Source organism: Ipomoea nil, unplaced genomic scaffold (genome assembly GCF_001879475.1).
Source record: "Ipomoea nil cultivar Tokyo-kokei standard unplaced genomic scaffold, Asagao_1.1 scaffold3017, whole genome shotgun sequence".
Lineage (NCBI taxonomy): Eukaryota > Viridiplantae > Streptophyta > Magnoliopsida > Solanales > Convolvulaceae > Ipomoea > Ipomoea nil.
The window spans coordinates 1,261,973-1,287,348 of NW_017619445.1; the positions used below are offsets into that span (position 1 = coordinate 1,261,973).

Consider the following 25,376-nt stretch of genomic DNA (forward strand, 5'->3'; position numbering starts at 1 on the left):
ATACAAAGTATATGCAAAAGCAATTCCATACTATAATTTTAACCACAATTTTAAAGCAAGTAAAAACTCGTCTTTCAGCAGGGGGTCCTACTTAATACATCCATATTCCTCTTGTACTTTAAATCAGCACTCAAGATACTATATCATCACATAAAGTACTGTCAAGATACTAAAAATTAGGCAGAGAGGACTTGAAACAATTCATGAAGCAGGCCTATAATTTAGTTTTTCATTTGCATAGTTAGTCATCAATGACTTGCTAGCAAAATTGTACTCACGGAAAAATGTTGCACAAATGTTAATTGCATTTTGTGCTCCCCCTAAAGCATCTGTTCATATGCCATATCCCCATGCCGAAGCATTAAATATTACGGAGTAGTAAGAAACATAGTAAATGTCCAGAAAATAGAGAATTGTTGACCTTAGTAACATCAAGATCCCATTAATTGGTCATAGCTGGTATGGCTATTGCAAGGTGCAGCAGATTACATATGTATTTCATTCTCTAAAAGTTGGACAGTTACCATCCCAACCTAGAGTAAATCAATCTAGAGTGTATCAACCTAGGAGTCTTTTCTCTTCAATAAATGCAAAGACTAAGTTCTCTCTTAACTTGCTTTAATATTTTAGCTTCCACCTCTCCAGCGGGTGGTGGCTAAGTTCTTCAAATCCTTATTTTTCAACAAACATTTTACCCTTCCTTTAAAAAAAATATGAAAAGAACCATGTTCAAGGGAAGAAAGAGAATGAAAAGAGGCTTGAACAAAACTTATTCTTAAAAATTATAATGATAACTTAAAAATTAAAGCACTTGAAAATTGAAATACTATTTGGGGAGGTAGGTGCAAAGAAAGAATGTATAGGGTTTAGAGATGAAGAGTGTGATGCATATTCTACCAATTCCAACTATGACAGGGAGACCCTTGTTCTCCAATAAAGCCTGAAACAAGCCAAAGTTTATGTTTATTATTCAAACAAAATGGCAGACTCTTCAATATTGACTTCTGATTGCACAGATGTAGTCCTAACCTGTATTGCCTGAACAGAAAGAAGTAGCCCTCTATCTAAATCATATGAATCAGGCATTGGAGCAAGCTGCAGAGCATCCCTGGAACAAGATGAATCTGTGGCTGTTTCAAGAGAGGACTTGGAAAAACATAGAATATTGGTAATGCATTAAATTGAAGACTGTTCTAGTTTTGTATGCTGCATACACACCAACAAGTGAGCCATGAGTAAGTGGAGGATCTGGTGCGATGAAATGCCATGTTGCCAAGACAGGTTCCATTTTCGACTTGGTTGGAGACCGAGTCCAAGGCTGAGACAAATCCTCAAGCCTGTTATCGAGGTTAGGGGTAACATGAAGTGGTTTTGGAGCAATGATCAGCCTTTCTTGGTTGCTAGTTAAAATAGCATTAGATCCATCAGCCAAAAGAGGGGGTGTATTAAGTCGAGGAACACCTACAGAAGTGGATTAGATTATCTCAATGAAAATAGATATATGACAGGTGTGTGTGTGTGTGTACATATATATATGCAAGCATATATATTTGTAAATACATATGCATATAAATAAAAACTTAATACCCACAGGGCGTACTAGATGCATGTAGGAACATTGAGGAAAGGTATTCATTCATAATGGAGATAACATGTGAAATAGTATTGTCATTTAGCATCTTCTGCATGTGAATACCATTTAACTGCTGAATGTTAGTGAGGTAATACTAGATGCATCCTTAAAGTGGGAAAAAGAGCTTAAGCTACTAATATTGGATTAGAATTATCATTTACAAATTCCTTACGATGATTTTCCACACAAACTCCAAAGAGATTGAAATATTTATATGATTTCCTACTCTTTTCCTCATTCTTTCAGATGACTTCTCATCCCTAAATTCTTGTATCTATTTCTTGTCCCAACAATAAAATTTTCTTTTGCCCTCAAGCAATAATAGTTAATGTTTTGGACCAAAACTAATGGCTATCACCTTAAGCAAATTTGAGAAGTAAATGGAAGTGAGAACTCAACTAAATTAAGCTTCAATGCCACTCTAGTCAGAGAAAACTACAAGGTCTCAAATTATCCAAAGTATATGATGCTACAAAATAATTAGAACAGTACACAACACAAGGATATGTAATTGATCATTCATTGGTGCTACATAATTAATAATTACTTTATGAAAGATGGAGATGGACTTCAGTACTTCACACATTATTAATGCATGGAGTTACAAACTTTGGTTAATGAATTTTTTTCTGAATGTTTTTTGGTGATGCTTTGCATATTTTATCCACAGGAACATGTTGCGCACAATTATGGTTCATGAAAAAATAGTAAACAAACAAGGTGAGAAACCAACTCCAAAACTTTTTTATACTTTACAGTCCAACAGTCCAACATAGTAATCAAATATATGGACAGCTTAGGACAAGGATATATGGAATTAAATCTAACGAAGAAACTCTGAAAACCCTCAAGATGAAAAAGATCCATTCACTAAAGCAGAAGGTGCCAATTTTTACAAACTTGTTGCTAGTTCTTACCTAATGGCATCTCAGCATTAATAGCATAGATCAAGATTCTAGGGTGTTGGTAGTCCAACCAGATAATTACTAGTCAGCCCTGACAAGGGCAACTAAAAAAAACTGTTGTTTAAAATGAATAAGAAAAGATGGATTCTTCAATTAACTATGGGAAAAGAAATGCCAATATTCTGGCTCAATGTAATAAGACAAAAAATAAAACAATGTCATAAGTGTTGCTTTCAAATATCACCTTTTCTCTCCATAATCAGTTCAAGATAGGATTTAGTAATCCAAGGTCCACTAACACCCATCCTTGATGCTTTAGCTCCAACCATCTGCAAAAGAAAGGTATGCCAATGGTGTAGCCCTCACACAAAATGACCATGTTCATGAACAAGAAAAATGAGCTCACCGTCACCAGTTAGTCAGCTACAGCACATAATGCGGCCAACATATATTTTGGAAAAGGATCATGCGAGAATAATTGCTTTTTGTGAGAAGTGAGAATAAATCTCATCCATCCATCACAAAAAAATAAAAGGACAAAAATCTATGCTTAAAAAAAGGCAGTGGCATTTTTATAAATAAGCAAAATTTTGAATAAATAAATCATATACATATTTGTCCCAAAACGATGCATGTTTAGATTTCTTTCTACCCATGTGTATTTATGCCAAAACAGTACATCTTTTGACTGAAACAATGTGTTTAGACGTATGTATTTAGTCTAAAATAATGCAGGCAAAAAAAACCATGTGTATCACAAAGTGATGTGTGTTTAGGCTTCCTGATCTATCTGTGCATATTTAGGCTAAAACAATCCGGATTTTCTTCAAAATGATGGCAGGAAAAAACTCCCACATATCTACAAAAATATCACCGCATCTTTAATTTAAACTTCTGCATATGTTAATAGGTTTTAACTAAACCCATTTTTTCCCCAAAACAATACTGTTTTTCCCTTAAACGATGCAATGAAAGTTTACATATTTACGAAAAATGTCACCACATATTTCATTTAAGTATAGATCTCATCCATCTATTCTTTTGCAATGGACGAACAAAATTTATTCCCATTTCTCATAGGAGACACCATTCTCACGAGATCCCACCCACACATATAGTTTCCATATAATGAGAGTTTATTTATTCAAAATGCTTCTGCTCAATCTTCTCTTTAAAGCTTAAGCTTCACTGTTCTGTGAACTTTGGCTGAACCCCCAAAAGAATTATTTTGATTGGATGACAAGAATGATGAATTCTCTGTCAAATGTTTCTACAAGCTCATAGTCCCAGGCAACAAATAAGCTTAAACACAGAAGGAATATGGAAAAGGAGGGTCACCCAAGGTTATCATTTTCAACATGGACAGTAGCTTATTAGACATTAGTCAGATCTGAATAAAGACAACCTACAGAGAAGGGATAAGGTTCTGGTAATGAGTGGAAAACCCATCTGTTTTTTCACTTGGTAATGGGAGCTGATATCTAGCATATGTGTTTTCTTCTGTTGGGGAATAACTAGGTTAATACCATGATCAATGCACTGATATGTTGACAGTTTGTAGAGTCACTAAGGAACAGAAGGCGGGTGGTTTCGGCTTTTGATGCATTAGCAAAGCTCTTGCATGACAACTTTTGAGCAATTTTTGTTCGTATATGGAGTACTAAACAAAAATGCATAAGGAAAAATAGAAATAAAAGGTTCCCTCCAGAAAGGAGGAGAGAAGATATTATCTTTACTGTCTTGTGAAAAGTGTTAAGAGTCTCACATTAATAAAATAAGAGAGAATATATGGATTTATAAGGCCATGGGTTAGATTAGCTAATTGGTTGGACTCAATCTTTTAGTGTGGTTTGGCCCATGTGCATTATAGCCCAATTGAGTGACCCAAGCCCAATCTTAGTTTCTAACCTGGTATCAAAGCCTATTCAATCCACTTTGTGTTCACCCAGTTATGGGTATTGGTGGCGTCTAAGCTTTCGTAAGCCCGCTTGTTCGGTCCACTTTGGTGGTGTCCAAAGCTTTCGTTTCAGGGGAGGGTCCCGTCCAATTTCAAGTGGTCAACCGGTTAGATTCAAAATGGCCCGGTTGTCCACTTGAGGGGGGGTGTTAAGAGTCCCACATTGAAAATAAGAGAGAATATATGGGTTTATTTATAAGGCCATGGGTTAGAATAGCTAATTGGTTGGATTCAATTGAGTGACCCGAGCACAACCTTAGTTTCTAACAAAAAGAATTAGCAAGGAATAAGAGAGCTGGTAGAAATTCATTAAGAGCAAGGCAAACAAGTCTGTACCTTTCTATCTGTCCCTCTCAAGACCATGTATGCCTCCCCAAGAGTATCAATTGTTTCCAATGAAACAGAAAAACTGCCCTCACTGACAGAGGTTGATGCTCGTTTATAACTGACTACAACAGTATACCCCAGGGCAAGCAATCCACCCAGAGTCATCCGTCCAACCTTTTATAATTGCAAAAGGATCAGCAAAAGACAAACAAGGCAAGTCAAACACAATGATTTTGTGCTCAATTTAGTTTGCCATCAGTCAATGTCCAAAAAGATAAAAAAGGAGGGAGGATTTTGGACATCAAAGAGAAATATAAATGGGTAGGTGGGGGTAGGGAGAGGGGATGGGGGTCAACAAGTAGTTGTTAAATCAATAACCTGACTAAAGATATAAACAGAAAAATCTTCGCCAAGGTAGAAAAATAAATGAATAAATGTTTGATGCTCAGTAAACAAGTAATTGCAAGTACACAATACTATAATAGACTCTCCTGTTACATTAAACCAATTCAATCTGCTGGTTCCCAAATGCTAAAGCCAAATTTTTTATGATTTCTGTGGGAGAAAAAAAAAGGTCTTTGAACCAGCAGCAAAGCCTGTTATAGTGTGATGCATAAAAAAATCAGCAGAGAAGCTGCAACACCATAGCTTTATTAAATTCATATTAGGAGACAGTGCAACACATGTTAGTCATTTAGCTTATAAATTCAACACCAGCACTGCATTGAGCCACCATTGCCACCCAACTCAATAAAAATTTGTGTCACCAACACATGCCCCATTTAAAGTTACTTCAGACAGTGCAAAACCACAAAAGAAAAATAATATCAAACTGTACCTGTAAAAAGAACAAATTCTGTTGTGCTAACCCAGAATGTTAAATCTCAAACATCAGGTCTTTAAGCATATTACCTATAAGGTGTATGAAACACCTTTTTTGAATTTGAAGCACTCACATAGAAATGATGAGAAACTAAGTTAAAAATAACAAACTGAAAAACAGCAATTTCAAAACCAGATGTTCCTTTAAAAACCAGAAACAGAGGCACGAAAGATGAGAATACTAGCAATTTCAAAGCAGCAGAAATGATGAATAAGTATCTCATAATGATTAGTATTTAGTTGATATAAAATGTACACAAAATATTTTTATCTAAAAGCAAGATTAAAATAAATTGTCTAGAGATATCTAACCTCAAATTCTGCTTTTGGCCGTATAATGAAATTTTTGTCAACAATTCTTTGGTCGCCTAGAGACAGATAGTATCTAATACCCGATTGTCGCACCTTAATCCAATCATTTATTCTTGCTTCTTCATTTGCAGCTGGAGGTCTAAGGTACATCTCAATGAAGCTGAAAGGAAACTCCCAAAAGTGGTCATCTTTACACTAAAAATAGAAGAATAAAACTAAAAAAAAATAATTGATCACCCCTAATAATTAGAAAGAAGATTTAGTACAGAACATACTTATCTACTTGAGCATCCTTTCCCCCAAAAATATGCAACACAAGTTCATCTTCAGACTGTAACGTGTAGAAATGAAGGTAAACTTAGCCAGGATAGAGGATTATCATTACGTTATAGCATTAAACATACAAGATCACAACAAGCCTGTTGAAATGGGCCATACATTATCTTGGATCATGCAGATGGCAATATTAAGAGAAAAGCATGGTGCCAGTAGTCACACATGACACAACTGAATCATACAGTACCATGTAGCCATCCAATTATAATTTAGGGAAAACAAATTATGTTTGTGATAATATGATTTCATCATCTTGATCATCAGAAAGTAATCTATATTCATAAAATTTCATGTTACTAGAAAAATCTTTGACTCATAGAAGCATGGTAACACTTGAACTCTTCATATAACCACCATTCATGTGTCCAACAAAATACCTCAGCACAACCAACAGATAATCTGCTTCTGCAGGATTTATTTATCTGCTACAAACGTTGAAAAACTTGGAGCTCCTACATCTTAACATTTACCTTATCCATAAAAGTAGAAAGACTGCTCATAGATTTCTCTGAATCAAGCCTCATCAAGAAAAACTTAAAACAATTACAAAATAACAAGCTGTGGGGATAAAGAGAACAATATTCTACAATATCATTTCAAGCAGCCAAATAAATTTATAGCCAGATAATGCCAAACAAAAAGGAGAAAAATGTCATATTGAACAGCAAGAATCATTTTACATGCTACTTTAATACGTAATGACACGGAACAAATTCTATCATTAAAAGAAACAATTTCCATACAAAAAGATGAATGGTTCAGAAATTCAAATTGAAAATTAAATGGCATTGATTTCTCAGTTCTTGCACCTCACTTTTGCATTTTAGCTTGTAGATTGGCTCTCGAAATGATGAAATAAAGCTGTTGTTAATTCTAATCTGTCAAAACATGCAGAAAATCAATTATAACCATTAGGGAAAAGTAACATAAAAGTGTAGCACTGGTTCATTGGACACATGAAACTTTACCTGTGCATGATGAAGGTCCGGTTCAATATGTTTTCTAAACAGTGGGAAGATGCTGTCAATCAGAGAATCCAGTGAACAAGAATCCCCAATATCATATTGCACTTTGGAAAGAAGACTAAAGTGAACGCCACCAACCTAAGAATGACATGTGATATAATTCATATCAAACTAATAAGAGCAATTTAAAATAAAAATGTGAAGAATTTTTCATTACCACAGCAACTCGTATATCTAGCAAGGAGCGTAGTCTTGCATGCAGAGCATAAGCACCATCAACTATAACCTACAAGGAAACTTACAGCATGGAACAATTTAAAAGCTTTAAAGTTTAAAGCAAAAGAGCAAGTAGCAAGCATTCTCACCACTCCAAATGAACTACTTTTTATTTCTTTGGTACCGATTCGTTTTCGTCCTTGAAAATCAAACACTGGGGTATATACATCATGGCCATTTATCAGATCCTATAGAAAATGTAAAGAAGTTATAAAAGTGCAAATAATAGATGACAGTATTAATGAATTGTAAGCAACTATCCCTGCATGCAAAAATCTCATATATTACATAGGAAGCATATACCAAACCCTCAAAGCTGTAAATAATTGCCATAGAAGCTGAAATTATAATTATAGAGTACTAAGTACTTACAAAGACAAATCCACCTATTTTGGGTACTTTACAGTAACAGATGTGTGATACAAGTTATTACAACTTCAAGAGAAAGTGTCACACAAGCTTAACAGCATACCTCAAGATGCTGGACCAGAAGATCAAAGTCTATTAAATCCAAATCATTGCCTTCGTCAATCCCAGTGCGATAGTTCTCCATTGATATGACAGCACAACCAATCACAGATGCTACTTTCTCTGCTAAGCTTCAGAAACCATTGAATTTGCTTTATGAACTCTTATTTGAGTTTAAATCCACTTTATAGATTAGAAAATTGATCTCCAGAAGTGAAGTCTAATATAACATGAAGTAATAATTAAAATAAAAATTTATAAATAATAAAAATAAATGATAAATAAACCTTTATAACACAATTACATTCCCTTATCTTTAATTTCTATCCAAGAAAAAGTAAAAATAAAAAGTACTGTGTAAAAAGGAATGTTACCTCGATTTCCCAGAACCACTAGGCCCTCCAATACCAACCATTACCAAGCCATCTTTCTTTGATCTAAGTTCTTGTATAGATTTTACCATCAAATAATAACCATGATCAAAAGACTGCAAATTTCAGGGGAAAATAATGTCAGGACTTTTATATAATATTGTCAGCACAAAAAATTGCATACATTTCAATAACCACCCTGACCCCCTCCCTCCAAGTTCAGATCATTACCAATCCCATTTTCTAGACTAATTGATCTTTTACCAACAAATAATGGTTCTAGTTCCAAATCCAAAATGAAATGCATTCAAGTAAATAAAGTATAAGAGATTCGGTCCCAAAATAAAATGCAAAAAGAAAAAAATTTCCATAAAACCGCCCTTAAAAAACGCCATAATAACCACAAAAACGTATACCCATTTCATATTTATGTATTTTCAATCATATCAAAAATAAGAAACCGATAATATCAGGAAAAAGAAATAGAAAAGCTGTCCCTCAAGTACAAAAATAGATAGAGAGAAGGAAAAGGTCACATACAACATGAAGAGGAAGTGATTGAAGAATGGAGGAAGAAGAAGAGGAAGTAGAGGGCTGCTGCTGGTAGAAATCGCGGCCACCTTCTTGGAAAACCCGCTGAACCACTTCATCGTCCATACCTCTGCTTAATTTCGAGCTTTCCGTGTGCGTATATCAATTTTGTACGAATATTTGCACTATTATATTATCTTAAATGAGTTGAATTTGATCGATTTAGGAGAGAGAAAGCAGAAGGAATCTTTGATTGCTTTCAGGGTGGGAGTATATATATTTGTTAGCGTAATTCTGCATTCAAACCGCCCCGTTTTGTTGTTGCTTGTAAGCTGTAAGAAGAGTCTTCAAGAAATGCAAGAAAGTTGGAAGAGTTAAAACTTGAAAGAGGAAGACGCAAAAGAGGGAAAAAAAAAAAAAGGAAAGCTTCTTGATGAAAACTGGAAAGTAATTCCTTCGCTAAATTTTTTACTCTCAATATATTCTTCACGTCTTCACTTTTCAATTTTTTGCGATCAAAGAAGTTAACATCCAATTAGAGTTAATTCCAACATTTACCAATTTTTATTTTTGATTTTCAATTGGACCATAAATATTTTGTATGACTATTGATTTTTACCAATTTTTGTTTTCAATTTTTAATGAGACCATAAATAGTCCCTTGACTATTGATCTTTACCAATTTTCGTCATCGACTTTTAGTAGGATCATAAATGGTCCCTTGACTATTTATTTTGTTCTAAATTTGATCTTTCAATTAAATATTCATTTAATAAACATTAAATTTAAGAATAATAATGTAAAAATTAGCTTGTTGTTGAGGACAAATTGAGTTCATCATTGTGAAGAACTAAAATTTTTACATTATTACCCTTAAATTTAATATTTAATAAAATGATATTTAATTAGAGGACCAAATTTAGAAAAAATCAATAGTCAATGGACCATTTATGGTCAAATTGAAAGTCAATGACGAAAATTGGTAAAAATCAATAGTCAATGGACCATTTATGGTCCAATTGAAAGTTGAATGATAAAAATTGGTAAATGTCAATAGTCAAGAGACTATTCCTGGAATTAACTCTATCCAATTTCGCCTTCGACTATAGTGATTTTTTTCGATTTAGTCATAAACAACTTTTTGTGCTTAATTAAGTCATCAACTTTGATGGGTTTACCCAATTGAGTCCTTGACTGGTAGAATCAATGACTAAATTGGAAAAAAATCACAATAGTCGATAACTAAATTGGGTAAAACTACTAGAATCGAAGATTAAATTGGGTAAAACTACTATAGTTAATGACTAAATTGGCATTAATAGATGTAAAATTACCAAGTTATTTAAACAGAGGAACTCAATTGAGTAAAAATCATCAAAGTCGATGACATAATTAAGCACAAAAAATTGTTTACGACTAAATCAAGAAAAATCACTACAATCAATGACTAAATTAGGTATTAACTCAAATATGAGTCTAAAAATGGTCCACATTTTTTCGAGTCTTTTTAAAATAAAAAAATATAGGTCCCGTTTACTAATTGGAGAATATATATATATATATATATATATATATATATATATATATATATATATATATATATATATATATATATATATTGGTTTTACGACTTAGGGCAGCCGATCGGTGGCTAACACTACCGTAAAATACTAGGTTAATAAAACAAAGTAATTGATGCCGAATAAGAGGCTGAGTAACATGATGTTATTAAAGAATTCGATCTTTTACACGGTGACCCAGGAAGGGTATTTACTATTTATACAAGAGAATAGATCTTTTATAAGGTAAGAAAGGAGAAAAAATAACTAAACAAGCTTTGGAATCTACCATAATTAATGTGGTAACTTACTAAACTGAGGAAAGGAAACTACTTGCTCGACAAAGACAGGAATCTCCGCAAAATCCGCCATTAACCGCATGTGGAGCGCGCACTCGTTCGGGGACACACTGACTGCCTAGCTGGGTCCCCTGGCCGGGGCGGCTAAGGCACCCAGATAGGGATACACCAACTGCCGAGCTTAGTCGCCCACCCATATCCTTTGGGGAGCTTGGATGAGGACACTCCGACTATCGAGCCTGATCACCCATCTAAGCCAGCCAGAGCCCTGATAGGGAACTCACCCACTGGTCAACTTGGTCTCCCGGGTGTTTGCGCTGCTGTTGCTAACGAGAGAGGCGCTTCCTCTTGAATTGCCAAGTGCTATTCAGCCTATTCTTTAGTCGGGCCTGACCATTCTTCACACTCCTAGGCTAAGTGCCCGATTAAGGGTATCTATCACCAGTCCCTCACTTTTCTGGGGTCCAACCAAGTGACGACTCAAGAAAGTATAAGAAATAATCGCATGCGCGCCTAGGAGCCCGACTGCCTGGCAACCATCCTGCTCCAAGCTAAATCAGCACTCAATCGAGCACATGAGTTCACACCGACTGGTTTCAAGAATTGGTACAGTCGCTGACATGTAATTATGGCAACCCCTCCTTATTCGCCGATTATAGTCTTAAGACATGCATTTTCGTAACCGTCTTGTCAGAGTTACGTCACTCCCCCAGCCGCTAAATTGGGTACGCGTGGCACGATCTGGTCAGCCGACCATACCTATAAATACCCAAGTCGTCCTCTCTTCTCTTCTTCCGCACTTCTCTACTCTTATCTCTCTAAAATCTCTGGCGTTAACCTCCTTTTCCCAGCCTTTTACTCCCTTTTCTAGCGCCCGGCGTTCTTTCCTTTCCCGAGTCAATTCCACCGTCTCCTCCGGCCGTCGCATTTTAAGGTTAGCCTTTATTTCCTTCTTCATTTGCTTTCTTTACGCCACCACCATGTCTTTATCACAACCGCCAATTCCCTTTACTTCCGGCGCCCGTCAAGGCCAGACTTCTAACCCTCTGGCCACTACCACTTTGCAGGCAACGGCCTAAGGCCCCACGTCCGTAGCTCCGGTGAACCCTCCGATAGACAGGGAGCTGGGCTACTTTGAGAACTTAGAGTGGTCAGTCGGCCGCCGCTCCACCATATACGAGGTTAACTTCTTACACGCCCGCCGGCTACTGGGTTCGCCGGCGGTAACTCGCCGCCTAGGCAACCCGCTTGTGAGTGATCCCCCAAAAGGTGGATACGTGGGGATCTACTACCAGTCAGTCCGTTGTGGCTTTTGAGTTCTGGTTTTTCCGTTTCACTCCCTCCTACTCCGATATTATGGCATTGTCCCTGGTCAGTTGGTACCTAACTCCTACCGCCTTCTAGTCTCCTTCCTGACCTACTGTCATCGCCTTGAGGTGTCGGCCGCCTTGCCTCTCTTCCACCAGCTTTTTTGACTGATTGCGGTCGGTTCGGCTGCTCAAGATGGCCGCAAGTTTTTGGATAAGTTGGAATCTCTCATAAGGGTTGGAAGGAGGAGCTCATCTTCATCCGCCCGGCTGACTGCCATCCCACACTGCCTAGCAGTCATCGTACTTTCGCTTTGAGAAGAGGGTACCCTGCCCAGACGACCTGTTTGATCTGGTCAAGCGGATCACCGAGGGTGAGCTTATCTCGGCCCAACGTTGGTCGTGACTGGGGGCCAAGATAAAGGTCGGTATCTTGCTGGAAGGCGCCTCCAGGACATGTCTGCTTTTTCCATGCTGCCTGTGTGACACCCCAAAAATCCACACTCCAAACCATGAATTAATTGAGTAATTAATTCTATTTCTTTTGAGGAATTGATTCCTAAAATCCTGATTTTTGATACTCAAGGACTAGTATTTGACTAGTCAATCTTTAAGTGGTGTTGTACCTTGTGCTTTGAGAGGAGTTCCCTTGTTCCTTACACTTTCTAAGAGTTAGTAAGGGTATCCTTGTCTTTTCACCAAGAGCTTGTTTTGTAACCTAAACCTAGAAGACTTCTTCATTTCATTCCCTTACATTTCCTAGAAAATATCTCTACCTTCTCTCTAGAAAACAAGAGTAGCTTGTTCTTCAAGCCAAAAGAAGCCTTTGTCAAGATTCCAAGTTTTGTTTCCAAGATTCAATCTTTCCTCTATTTTGGCATCTAGAAGGGTAAGATCTAAGCTTGTCTAGTCTTTTTGGTTCCATCTTAGTTGTCTTTTCTTAAAGGTTGGATCTTTATGATCTTTTGGTTTGATCTTGAAGTGGGTTTGGCTAGTGAGCTTAGTGGAGAGCTTGTTGTGGTGTAAGAAGAGTCTTTTGGTCTTCAAGAGGTAACCCATGCTCTACAAAACCTATTTTGCTTACCTATATATGATTTCTTGGCTTCTACTTGTGTTTTGCTATGAAATGTGAGAGTTTATGCATTTATCTTGTGATATTGCATATCTAGAGCTTGTGTTTAGGTTTCCTTTGTGCCATTGCTTGGCATTTTCCTTGGTTCAAGTCATTTTGTTGTGCTTGGTGAGATTTGGCATGTTTTGGACTTGAATTTGTGTTTGGAGGAGAAAATCCCCGAAGGGATTTGTTGTGGTACAGGGACGTACCCGCGGGCGGGGCACCACCCGCCGGCCTACCCGCGGGAACGTATGCCTTGTGGGTGTTGTACCCGCGGGCGGGACCACGGGTGGGGCACTACCCGTGGGTCCACCCGCGGGGAACACAGTGATGTTGGAGTGGGATTTGTTCCCCGTGTTTCGTTTGTCTCGGTGTTTGATCTTTTGGCCTCCCGTTGTTCTTTTGTGGAACTATTTGAGCGTCTTCTTGATGTTTCGTAGGTCTAGAGCTTTTGGTAGGTATCCATGTAGGATCTTTGGTGTTGTGTATCGTGCTAAGTGTTCAACATTGTGTTTCGTTGAACCGTGTGGTGTCTTGTGTGTTCCTCGGAACTATCTTGAGTTTCTTCGTTGTTGAGCTTGCTAGTTATTATCCTAATGCTAGCGTCGTTGTGTCGATGGATGGTGACCTGTCTCTTGATTGAGTATGTTTCGTACCTCTGTTGCAATCCGTTGCTTGTTTCGTGTGAGTGGTGGTGCGTGTGTGGCTTTACCTGGATTGCACGATTAGTGGTATGGGACGCTAGTCACCAAGGTATTGCAGCGGTCCTCGTGGTGGCCGTGACGTGATTTCATGGAGTTGTGGCTGAGTCCACGTGTTTGGGGGATAACATTGTGTTATCCGGGCATGTGTTGCCGTGAATTGGTGGGTTTTCGTTGGTGGTTATAGGTGGCGGACGACGGTCCCGGAGGAATAAGGTTGGACTTAGCTGTACAGGGGCTTTCTGGAGGTAATGGTTGGCACCGAAGGTACAAGGTTGGGGGTAGCCATAAGGTTGGAACAAGGCATAAGGAAGGCATATCAACTCGTGATGGGTGATGTCACGAGGGCTTGTGAAGCCGTTGTTGTGGTGAGTTCTCTTCTCTCGTGACGTGTGTAGTCACGGAGGCTTGTGGTGTGTTTTGGCATGTGTTGCCGTTGGGTGAGTCTTTATCCTTGGGTGTGGTTAACCTTTGTGGTTTGGGATGTGTTCCCGGTTTTGTCCTTGTGAGTGGTGAGTCTTGTGTTGTCTTTTGATCTTGGCTTTTGACTTATATATATGTATTCCGTTTCGAAAATGGTTTTCATATTATATATCTACCTATTTATGATACTTAACGGTATTGGTGGGTTACCAGCATCTTTCGCTGACCGGGCGTCGCCCCGATGTTTATCTTTGTATCTTTCAGGTGATGTGTAGTCGAGCGCGATGTCTAGAGCCGGTAGCTTAGCACCTGTATCTTTAGACAGTGTTGTTGAGGCCTGTGTGCCAATGTCTTTAGATTGTTCTAGTTTGGTTGTTTTTGGGATAGTGTTACACTTGCAGATTGTCGCCGTAGCGTATACCTAGTGTGGTATACGTGGCATAACACCCCGTTTTGGGATTCCTTTTATCCAGTTATCTTTTTATCTTCCGCTGTGCTAGTTTTGTGCTTGATCTGCAGGTGTTAAGACTCGTTTTAAGTAGTCTTGTTTTTGGGGGGGGTGTTACAGTTGGTATCAGAGCCTAGGTTTGAACCTTGGTTTAGAGCCTAGGAGGAGTTGAGTCTAGACTTTCTAAGTGTTTAAGTGTGTTTTGAGACCTCTAAGCGACCTTAAGGAGCTAAGTGTTAGGCTTTGGACTCTAGGTTGCGCGGTGAGATGTGTGTTGTTTTCTGCCTTGCTTGCTTGCTTTTTGTGGTAACCTTGTTGTTGTAGCAGAAGTGCGATGCCTCCTCGTCCTCGCGCCCGCTCCCCAGAGACCCCGACCAACGAGCTGCTCGCCCAGAATCTCCCATCAGTTGACGCAGACGATGCAGTCTCTCAGTGAAGCTCTGTTGAACAACAATCAAGCTGTGCCGCCTCCGCCTCCTGTTAGGCACCGCGATGTAGGTCGCCTTGTGTCTAGACATCGGCCGCCTTCCTTTGCTGGTGAAGAAGACCCTGTAGTCCTTGAAGAGTGGCTACGGGTGTTTAATAAGATCTTTACCGTGGTGGGTTGTCCCGAAGAGAAGAGAGTAGAACTGGCAACGTTCTACTTCTGCCAAGAAGCTGATCTGTGGTGGGTTCACGAGAGTCCGGCCTTTCTTGAAGAGCCTGGGTTTGATTGGACCGCGCTCAAGGACAGGGTGCGCGAAAGGTTCTACCCAGCGCATGTGCGAGCCGCCATGTTTGATGAGTTCCTTCATCTGCAGCAAGGACCCCTGTCTGTGGTGGAGTACCACAAGAAGTTCCTAGAGTTGGCGCGCTTCGCGAGGGTGTTGGTGCCTACAGAGCTTGCCAAAGTTGAGCGTTTCGTTGCCGGTCTGAATTATGAGGCACGAAAAGCGTTGACAGTGAGTAGACCCAGTTCCCTCAAGGATGCGTATCTGTGTGCCGCGGATCTGTTTCATGTTCAGTAGCTTCAGAAGAGTTCGCTTGAGTTGGCTAGGAAGAGAGTTGAGAGTGGTGGTTCTTTTGCTTTCAAGAAGCCCCGACCGAGTTTTCCGGCTAGAGTTGTGTCATCTTCTTCTCAAGGACCAGTTAGGGTGGAGCCTCAGGTTCAAGCTAAGTCGGTTGGTTGTCGCAAGTGTGGGAAGGTGCATCCGGGTCAAGTTTGCTCTGGCCAGGCGTTTAAGTGTTTTCGCTGTGGGGTTGTTGGTCATAGAGTTGCAGAGTGTCCTCAGCTTGTTGGTCAGAGAGTGTTGCCGCGCACCCCCGGGAGTTGGAGGAGCACCAAGAGTGAGTTCGAGTCATGGAGCTGTTGGAGTTAGGCCGCCGGGGAGAGTTTTTGTGATGGCGCGTTCGCAGGCGGAGTCGGAGGGTCTGGTGGAGGAGGAGCTAGCAGGTAACCCTTGTTTTGAGCCTATCCTTGTGTCCCCGAGAGCTTTGTGTTCTTTGTTGCCTTCGGTGTTATCTTGTGTTTCGTAGTTGTCTTTGTGTCCTTTGTTGCCTTGGGTGTTATCTTGTGTTTCGCAGTGGTCTTTGTTTGGCAATCCTTGGTTTGTTTCCCTTGCTTGTTTTTCGTTGAAGTTGTGTTTCGCAATTGTCTTTGTTTGGCAATCCTTGGTTTGTTTCCCTTGCTTGTTTTTCGTTGAGGTGCTTAGTATAGACTCTTTTCTTGCTAAGTGTTCTCTTTAGTTGGCATCTTGTTTGTGGTAGCCATCTATCCTTGATTCTTTCACCTTTGGACTTGGTTGTTCTTACAACAATTCCGTGAGCTTTTCCCTAAATTTTCCAAGTATTCTTGGATTTGGAAAATAGCCAATCCCTACCAAAATCTTTTCTTGTGTAGCCTAAAAGTTGAGCCTAATGTTTCTTTGTAGCCTTTGAGTTTTGAACCTTAGCCAATTTCTTTTCTACCCAACCTCTAAATCACTTGAGCCAATTATCTTTCTTGAAACCTAACCAATTTTAATTCTTTCTAAACCTTAAATCTCACTTTGTTCAAAATCCCCAAATTTAATCATCTTTTTCCCCAATCTCACCCAAATCCCTAATTTCTTTCCCCAAAATTCTCTTCATCTTTTTCCTTCTCCCTACCCGTGAGCTACCCGAAGCCACCCCACCCCGTCGCCTAGCACCACCTGCCCGTCGCCGTTCGCCGCCGCCTCGTCGCCGGAGTTCGCCGTCCCGCCGCCGCCGCCGATCCGTTGTAGCCGTGTCGCCGAGCAGCCGCGAGAGAGAGAGAGAGCCGCGAGAGTGTGGTAGAAGAAGAAGAAGTTGTGGGCTTTGTTTGTTGAGCTTTGGATCATCTTTCACCATGCCTAGAAGGTCAAGTTTGGCTAGAAAAGCGGAATGGGTGGATGCACACTACCTTGTGCTTGAAGGTAAAGCTTTTGATCCGGAATCTTTTCCAAGTTCCTTGTTGGATTTGCTTAAGTTTCAAGGTTTGTTGGATGGTTTTCTCGCCATAAGGGCCGAGACTTACCCGAGTTTGGTGAAAGAGTTTTACCGTCACATGGTGGTGACGAAGGAAGGTGAAAGGCTTGAGATCACCTCTAAGGTGAGAGGTGTGAAGGTTGTGTTGTCTGAGAAGAGGTTAGCTCAGTTGTTGAGTTTGTCTGCTGCCGGAGTGGCTCAGTACAGTGGTCATTCTTGGATTAGTACGGATACCATGGGGTACCGTGACTATTTGAGTTATCTGTTTGGCCGTATGAGTGGTTTCACTCAAGCTTCGAGGCCGGAAAAGAAGTGGTTGTCTGCGGAACAAAGGATCTTGGTTATGTTGGTGTCAGATTGTTTGTTGCCTAACAACAACAAGAGCAGTTTGTTGGGTAAGTTGGAGTGTACCTTTGCTTTCTGTTTGAAGAATATGGTTAAGTTCAATCTGCCTGCTTTGATGATGCAACACATGGTGTTTTGCCGGGATCACAACCGGAAGAGTTTGCCGTATGGCATGGTGTTAAGTTGGATTTTGGTTAAGAAAGGTGTTAGTGTGGATGGTTGTCCCTCGAAGGCTGTGGGAAAGATGGTGTTGGATACCGCCAATCTCCGAAGTTGTAATCTTTTTCTGTTGGATAGTGGTGAGTACATCACGCTTGAAGAGGTTGCTAGGAAAGCACCTGTTGAGAGAGCAGAGTTAGCTGCTGAGCTTGAGATTCATGCCGGGAAGTTGAGCCTTGCTGTCCAGAGTTTGGGTGGTGACGAAGAAGTTGAGGAAGAAGCGGATCAGGAAGAAGAAGAAGGGGCACCGGAGACCGCTGAAGTAAGTGAATCAGACGGTGAGGAACGCCGTAGAAGGGAAGAAGTTCGCACCAAGAGAGGGCAGGATGTCGCCTCTTTGCTTCGTCAGCAGAACAGTTTGATCGCCGAGGGTTTTGCGTTTGTGAGGTCGCAGTTTGCCGCAGTGCATCAGAGGCTTGATCGGTTTGAAGCTAGTTCTAGCCACAGAGTTGAAGCCGAAGAAGAAGAGTCTTAAGAGGCCGAAGAGTCGGAGAGTGAAGAGTTCTAGTTGTGTTGTGGTAACCCCGTTCGTATCTTTCTTTGTTGCTTCTTAGCCTTTGTAGCTTGGTGTTTGGTTGTTGTGTGCTTTGTGTGCTTGCTTGCTTTGTTTGTTGCCTTGTTGTTTAGCTAGTGTGTTAGTTGGTGTTTGGGTTAGTAGTTTAGTTCTTGGTTGTTGTCTAGAAGTTGGTTGTTGTGTTGAGGTTAGAGTTCTTGATGCCAATCTATCCGTTTGTTGACCTCTTGCCTATCCTTGAATTCGTAATGTCTTTCTCTTTGCCTTGGAACCTTGTGAGAACTTTTGGAGTTTTTGACCAAAAGGGATATTCTTGGACTTCTTGTCACAATTTTGTTTCCTTGTTACCTTTCGTTCTTAATTCGTTGTACCCAAGTTTCGGGGACGAAACTTCTTTGAAGGGGGAGAAGATGTGACACCCCAAAAATCCACACTCCAAACCATGAATTAATTGAGTAATTAATTCTATTTCTTTTGAGGAATTGATTCCTAAAATCCTGATTTTTGATACTCAAGGACTAGTATTTGACTAGTCAATCTTTAAGTGGTGTTGTACCTTGTGCTTTGAGAGGGGTTCCCTTGTTCCTTACACTTTCTAAGAGTTAGTAAGGGTATCCTTGTCTTTTCACCAAGAGCTTGTTTTGTAACCTAAACCTAGAAGACTTCTTCATTTCATTCCCTTACATTTCCTAGAAAATATCTCTACCTTCTCTCTAGAAAACAAGAGTAGCTTGTTCTTCAAGCCAAAAGAAGCCTTTGTCAAGATTCCAAGTTTTGCTTCCAAGATTCAATCTTTCCTCTATTTTGGCATCTAGAAGGGTAAGATCTAAGCTTGTCTAGTCTTTTTGGTTCCATCTTAGTTGTCTTTTCTTAAAGGTTGGATCTTTATGATCTTTTAGTTTGATCTTGAAGTGGGTTTGGCTAGTGAGCTTAGTGGAGAGCTTGTTGTGGTGTAAGAAGAGTCTTTTGGTCTTCAAGAGGTAACCCATGCTCTACAAAACCTATTTTGCTTACCTATATATGATTTCTTGGCTTCTACTTGTGTTTTGCTATGAAATGTGAGAGTTTATGCATTTATCTTGTGATATTGCATATCTAGAGCTTGTGTTTAGGTTTCCTTTGTGCCATTGCTTAGCATTTTCCTTGGTTCAAGTCATTTTGTTGTGCTTGGTGAGATTTGGCATGTTTTGGACTTGAATTTGTGTTTGGAGGAGAAAATCCCCGAAGGGATTTGTTGTGGTACAGGGACGTACCCGCGGGCGGGGCACCACCCGCCGGCCTACCCGCGGGAACGTATGCCTTGTGGGTGTTGTACCCGCGGGCGGGACCACGGGTGGGGCACTACCCGTGGGTCTACCCGCGGGGAACACAGTGATGTTGGAGTGGGATTTGTTCCCCGTGTTTCGTTTGTCTCGGTGTTTGATCTTTTGGCCTCCCGTTGTTTTTTTGTGGAACTATTTGAGCGTTTTCTTGATGTTTCGTATATCTAGAGCTTTTGGTAGGTATCCATGTAGGATCTTTGGTGTTGTGTATCGTGCTAAGTGTTCAACATTGTGTTTCGTTGAACCGTGTGGTGTCTTGTGTGTTCCTCGGAACTATCTTGAGTTTCTTCGTTGTTGAGCTTGCTAGTTATTATCCTAATGCTAGCGTCGTTGTGTCGATGGATGGTGACCTGTCTCTTGATTGAGTATGTTTCGTACCTCTGTTGCAATCCGTTGCTTGTTTCGTGTGAGTGGTGGTGCGTGTGTGGCTTTACCTGGATTGCACGATTAGTGGTATGGGACGCTAGTCACCAAGGTATTGCAGCGGTCCTCGTGGTGGCCGTGACGTGATTTCATGGAGTTGTGGCTGAGTCCACGTGTTTGGGGGATAACATTGTGTTATCCGGGCATGTGTTGCCGTGAATTGGTGGGTTTTCGTTGGTGGTTATAGGTGGCGGACGACGGTCCCGGAGGAATAAGGTTGGACTTGGCTGTACAGGGGCTTTCTGGAGGTAATGGTTGGCACCGAAGGTACAAGGTTGGGGGTAGCCATAAGGTTGGAACAAGGCATAAGGAAGGCATATCAACTCGTGATGGGTGATGTCACGAGGGCTTGTGAAGCCGTTGTTGTGGTGAGTTCTCTTCTCTCGTGACGTGTGTAGTCACGGAGGCTTGTGGTGTGTTTTGGCATGTGTTGCCGTTGGGTGAGTCTTTATCCTTGGGTGTGGTTAACCTTTGTGGTTTGGGATGTGTTCCCGGTTTTGTCCTTGTGAGTGGTGAGTCTTGTGTTGTCTTTTGATCTTGGCTTTTGACTTATATATATGTATTCCGTTTCGAAAATGGTTTTCATATTATATATCTACCTATTTATGATACTTAACGGTATTGGTGGGTTACCAGCATCTTTCGCTGACCGGGCGTCGCCCCGATGTTTATCTTTGTATCTTTCAGGTGATGCGTAGTCGAGCGCGATGTCTAGAGCCGGTAGCTTAGCACCTGTATCTTTAGACAGTGTTGTTGAGGCCTGTGTGCCAATGTCTTTAGATTGTTCTAGTTTGGTTGTTTTTGGGATAGTGTTACACTTGCAGATTGTCGCCGTAGCGTATACCTAGTGTGGTATACGTGGCATAACACCCCGTTTTGGGATTCCTTTTATCCAGTTATCTTTTTATCTTCCGTTGTGCTAGTTTTGTGCTTGATCTGCAGGTGTTAAGACTCGTTTTAAGTAGTCTTGTTTTTTTTGGGGGGGGGGGGGGGGGGGGGAGGGGGGGGGGGGGGGGGGGGGGGGGGGGGGGGTGTTACAGCATGACTACTTACTGGGTAAAACACTTGGATTAACCCTCATATTTTTCTTTACAGGAAACAACGATACTGAGTCGTCCTTAGAGGAGGATAAGCAGGACGATGAGGACACGCTGGTCGCGCACTATACGATCCCCCGGCCAATTGTTGAACTTAGCTCTGACAACGCCGCTCCGTCCGAGGGAACTTTAATGGAGCCAATTGCAGACTATCGATCGATACTCCAGGCCTCTGGCCGCGCCTGCTTGACTGCCGTTGGATAAAGGCAAAGGCGTGGCTACCTCAGCCAACTCCACCCCACCGTAAGTTGTCCATAGCTCGGGTCCTCTGGTCATCGGATGTTCACCGACTAGTTCAGCCTCGCCCGTCGCAAATATTAGGCAAAGAGGGTCGGCCACTCTTACTAGCCCAACTGATACTCCATCTCCCCGCTGGTCAGGGCTTAAGCGACCGGGGGAGACTCACGTTGAAACCTCGACTGCCAAGAGGATACTGGTCGGCTTAGAGACAAACGAGACTGAGGCCATCCATAATGGCAAGTACCCCGTGGGTGAATTGTAACACCCCCCAAACAAGACATATATAAAAGCCTTAACACATGCAGATTAAGCGACAAAACTAGCACAGCGGAAGATAAAAACGAAACTGGATAAAAAGAAATCCAACAGGGTGTCACGCCACGTCTACCAAACACGGTAAACGCTACGGCAAACAATCTGCAAGTGTGTACATCTATCCCAAAACATCATTCTAACTACATCGGCGCACAGGCCACAAAAGCAAGGATAAAGGTACTAAGCTACCAGGCTCTAGACATCGCGCTCTAAACATCACCTGAAAGATACAAAGATAAACATTGGGACGACGCCCGGTCAGCGAATAATGCTGGTAACCCACCAATACCGTTAAGTATCATAAATAGATAGATATAAGTCATAAAAACCATTTTGGAAACGGAATACATATATATATATATATATAAGTCAAAACCAAGATCAACTATCAACACAAGACTCAACACTCTCAAGGATAACACGGGAACACATCCCAAACCACAAAGGTTAACCACATGCAAGGATAAAGACTCACCCAACGGCAACACATGCCAGCACAACACAAGCCTCCGTGACTACACACGTCACGAGAGAAGATCACACAACGCCGGCTTTACAAGCCCTCGCAACATCACCCATCACGAGTTGGTATGCCTTCCTTATGCCCTGTTCCAACCTTATGGCTACCCCCAACCTTGTACCTTCTTTCCAACCATTACCTCCAGGACCCCTGTACTTCTTAGTCCAACCTTATTCCCCCGGGACCGTCGTCCCCACCAACAACCACCAACGAAAACCACCAATCACGGCAACACATGCCCGGATAACACATGTTATCCCCCAAAAACGTGGACCCATCACTCAGGCCACAACTCCATAATCACGTCACGGCCACCACGAGGACCGCTGTAATACCTTGGTGACTAGTGTCCCATACCACTAATCGTGCAATTCAAGTAGATCCACACACGCACCACAACTCAACAAGAGTCAAACAACGGATCACAACAAAGGTATGAAACATACTCAATCAAGGAACGGGTCACAGCCCAACAACAACAACGATGGATAACACAAGTTATCATCAACCAAACGAAAGGTACAAACAACACACACGCTAGCATTAAGACAACAAACTAGCATGCTTATCAACGGGGAAACTCAAGATAGTTCCGAGGAACACACAAGACACCTCTTGGTCCAACGAAACACAATGTTGAACACTTAGCACGATTCAAGACACCAAAGTCCTACATGGGTACCTACCATATAGTTCTAGACGTACGAAACATCAAGAAGACACTCAAATAGTTCCACAAAAGAACAACGGGAAGCCAAAAGACCAAATACCGAGTCAAACAAATCACGGGGAACAAATCCCATCTCAACACCATCGTGTTCCCCGCGGGTGGACCCACGGGTAGGCTCCCACCCGTGGTTCCGCCCGCGGGTACACTACCCACGAGGCTTATGTTCCCCGCGGGTGGACGGCGGGTGGAGCTCGACCCGTCGTTCCGCCCGCGGGTACATCTACCTGTGCAAAATAATCCTTTCGGGGATTTTCTTCTCCAAACACAAATTCAAGTCCAACACATGCCAAATCTCACCAAATACAACAAAATGACTTGAACCATGGAAAATGCCAAGCAATGGCACAAAGGAACCCTAAACACAAGCTCTAGATATGCAATATCACAAGACAAATGCATAAACCCTCACATTTCATAGCAAAACACATGTAGAATTCAAGAAATCACATATAGGTAAGCAAAATAGGTTTTGTAGAGCATGAGTTACCTCTTGAAGACCAAAAGACTTCACTTTACACAACAACAAGCTCTCCACAAGGCTTACTTTCCAAACCCACTTCAAGATTAAACCAAAAGGTCATAAAGATCCTACCTTTAAGAAAAAAACAACTAAGATGGAACCAAAAAGACAAGATAAACTTAGATCTTACCCTCCTAGATGCCCAAATAGGTGAAAGGTTGAATCTTGGAAGCAAATCTTGGAATCTTGACAAGGGTCTCAACTTGGCTTGGAGAATAAGCTACACTTCTTTTCTAGAGAGAAGGTAGAACTATTTCTTAAGAATTGTAGGGAATGAAATGAAGAAGTCTTCTAGGTTAGGTTACAATACTAACTCTTGGTGAAAAGACAAGAATACCCTTACTAACCCTTAGAAAGTGTAAGGAACAAGGGAACTCTCCTCAAAGCACAAGGTACAACACAACATAAAGGTTGACTAGTCAAATTCTAGTCCTTGAGTATTAAAAATCAGGATTTTAGGAATTAATTCCTCAAATAAAATAGGATTAATTACTCAATTAATCCATGAATTGAATTTGAATTTTTGGGGTGTCACGCGAATGGCTGGAGAAGATCGTCATCTCGAGTTCGTGGAGGGGAGCAATGCCGACTTGCTACTCGACGGGGTCGCCTTCCGCTCTTATCAGGTAATCTGTTGCTCCATAAATTGATTGCCTGCCCCTTCTAGGCTTAGCTTTTACTAATATCTGATCTTCTTGCAGGCTCTCATATGCCAGCTTGCTCTGCGCCACCGCCAAAAGGTCATGTTTGCTGAGCTGAAGGACCTCTCTGCCATCTGGGATAACCACAACAGGTGGATGACCTCAATTTGAAGCATGCCTCGTCCTTGGAGGCAGAGCATAGAAGGAATCACCAGCTAGTGGTCGAGCTTAAGAATGCCCGAGATATGGTCCTGACCGCCTATCAGTAGTCGCCCGAGTTTCAGAGAGAGGTCACGGAACATGCTCGGGCCAACGCTGAAGGGATCGCGATGGAATGGCTAGCTACAGCAGCCGGTCATGATTATCTGGCAGATGCGGGCACTGAAAACTATCAGCTTGGGATGACGAACGTCCAGAAGGAGATCTACACCGTTCTCCAGAGGAGGTATAGCGACTTCAGCCCTCATCGCTATGGGTTCCCAGCTGCCCTAACGGGCTACACGGCGAACCCAGCTACCCCCGTACATGACCAGGGGGTAGTCGACCTGGACCATCAGGCGACCGGACAGGAAGGTGGTCAGCAGATTTTGTTTGACGTGAAATTCTTAGGCTTGGCTACTGATCCAACTGCTCTGGCTGGGGGGCCATCGACCAGCGCTGCTAGACTTGGATGGCGAAGATGAGAGTGAACTTGCCAACTAGCTAACTCCGGTGTCCAGCACCATCAAAACAACTAAATAAGTCTACAACCAAAGTCTCAAAATAACATAACTGAAGTAAGAGTTTAAACTACAACTAACGTACTAAGCTAATCTAGTCTAACTCGAACGCTCTCATAAACTGGGCCCACCTGAAAGGGGTTAACAAACAAACATGCAGAAAGCAATCCGTTAGCACGAAGCTACGTATAACGCCACTCAACCCTATAAAATACTATAGCATATACTTTTGGAAAACATTTGTTTCATATATTTAGATCAAGCATTCTCAATCACTTAAGCTACATTCAAATATGCTCAACATAACTTCTATATGCTTGCAACCTAATAACAATTAGGCATACTTTCTCAATTAATTAACTTATCAACAATCTCATGCTTTCACATACATTTCTTATTATGGCATTATACACTAATTTTACTCAAACTGATTGTTAATAAAATACTTAAGCTTTAACAAGCAATCTCATGCTAACATATATCTTAACAAC

General features: G+C 41.2%; 1 protein-coding gene across 6 annotated transcripts in view; it reads right to left on the bottom strand.

Moving 5' to 3' along the window:
• The window catches only part of LOC109163351, a 28,603-nt gene extending 19,280 nt beyond the window's left edge, over window positions 1–9,323 (bottom strand). The window contains exons 1-15 of one of the 6 annotated variants that reach the window (XM_019312106.1): window positions 8,973–9,323; window positions 8,436–8,548; window positions 8,066–8,192; window positions 7,683–7,781; window positions 7,535–7,603; window positions 7,321–7,455; window positions 7,162–7,230; window positions 6,730–6,774; window positions 6,292–6,347; window positions 6,017–6,176; window positions 4,832–4,996; window positions 2,783–2,867; window positions 1,219–1,461; window positions 1,030–1,130; window positions 898–940 (exon numbers count right to left, since the gene is read on the bottom strand). In XM_019312106.1, coding sequence (XP_019167651.1) covers window positions 898–940; window positions 1,030–1,130; window positions 1,219–1,461; window positions 2,783–2,867; window positions 4,832–4,996; window positions 6,017–6,176; window positions 6,292–6,347; window positions 6,730–6,774; window positions 7,162–7,230; window positions 7,321–7,455; window positions 7,535–7,603; window positions 7,683–7,781; window positions 8,066–8,192; window positions 8,436–8,548; window positions 8,973–9,089 — 1,627 coding nt within the window. In that variant the 5' untranslated portion in view covers window positions 9,090–9,323. Of the gene's footprint in view, window positions 1–897; window positions 941–1,029; window positions 1,131–1,218; window positions 1,462–2,782; window positions 2,868–4,831; window positions 4,997–6,016; window positions 6,177–6,291; window positions 6,348–6,729; window positions 6,775–7,161; window positions 7,231–7,320; window positions 7,456–7,534; window positions 7,604–7,682; window positions 7,782–8,065; window positions 8,193–8,435; window positions 8,549–8,972 lie in introns of those variants that run through there. The other 5 variants (XM_019312107.1, XM_019312104.1, XM_019312108.1 and 2 more) reach the window with 5 other exon arrangements.
• Window positions 9,324–25,376: the final 16,053 nt, after the last annotated feature.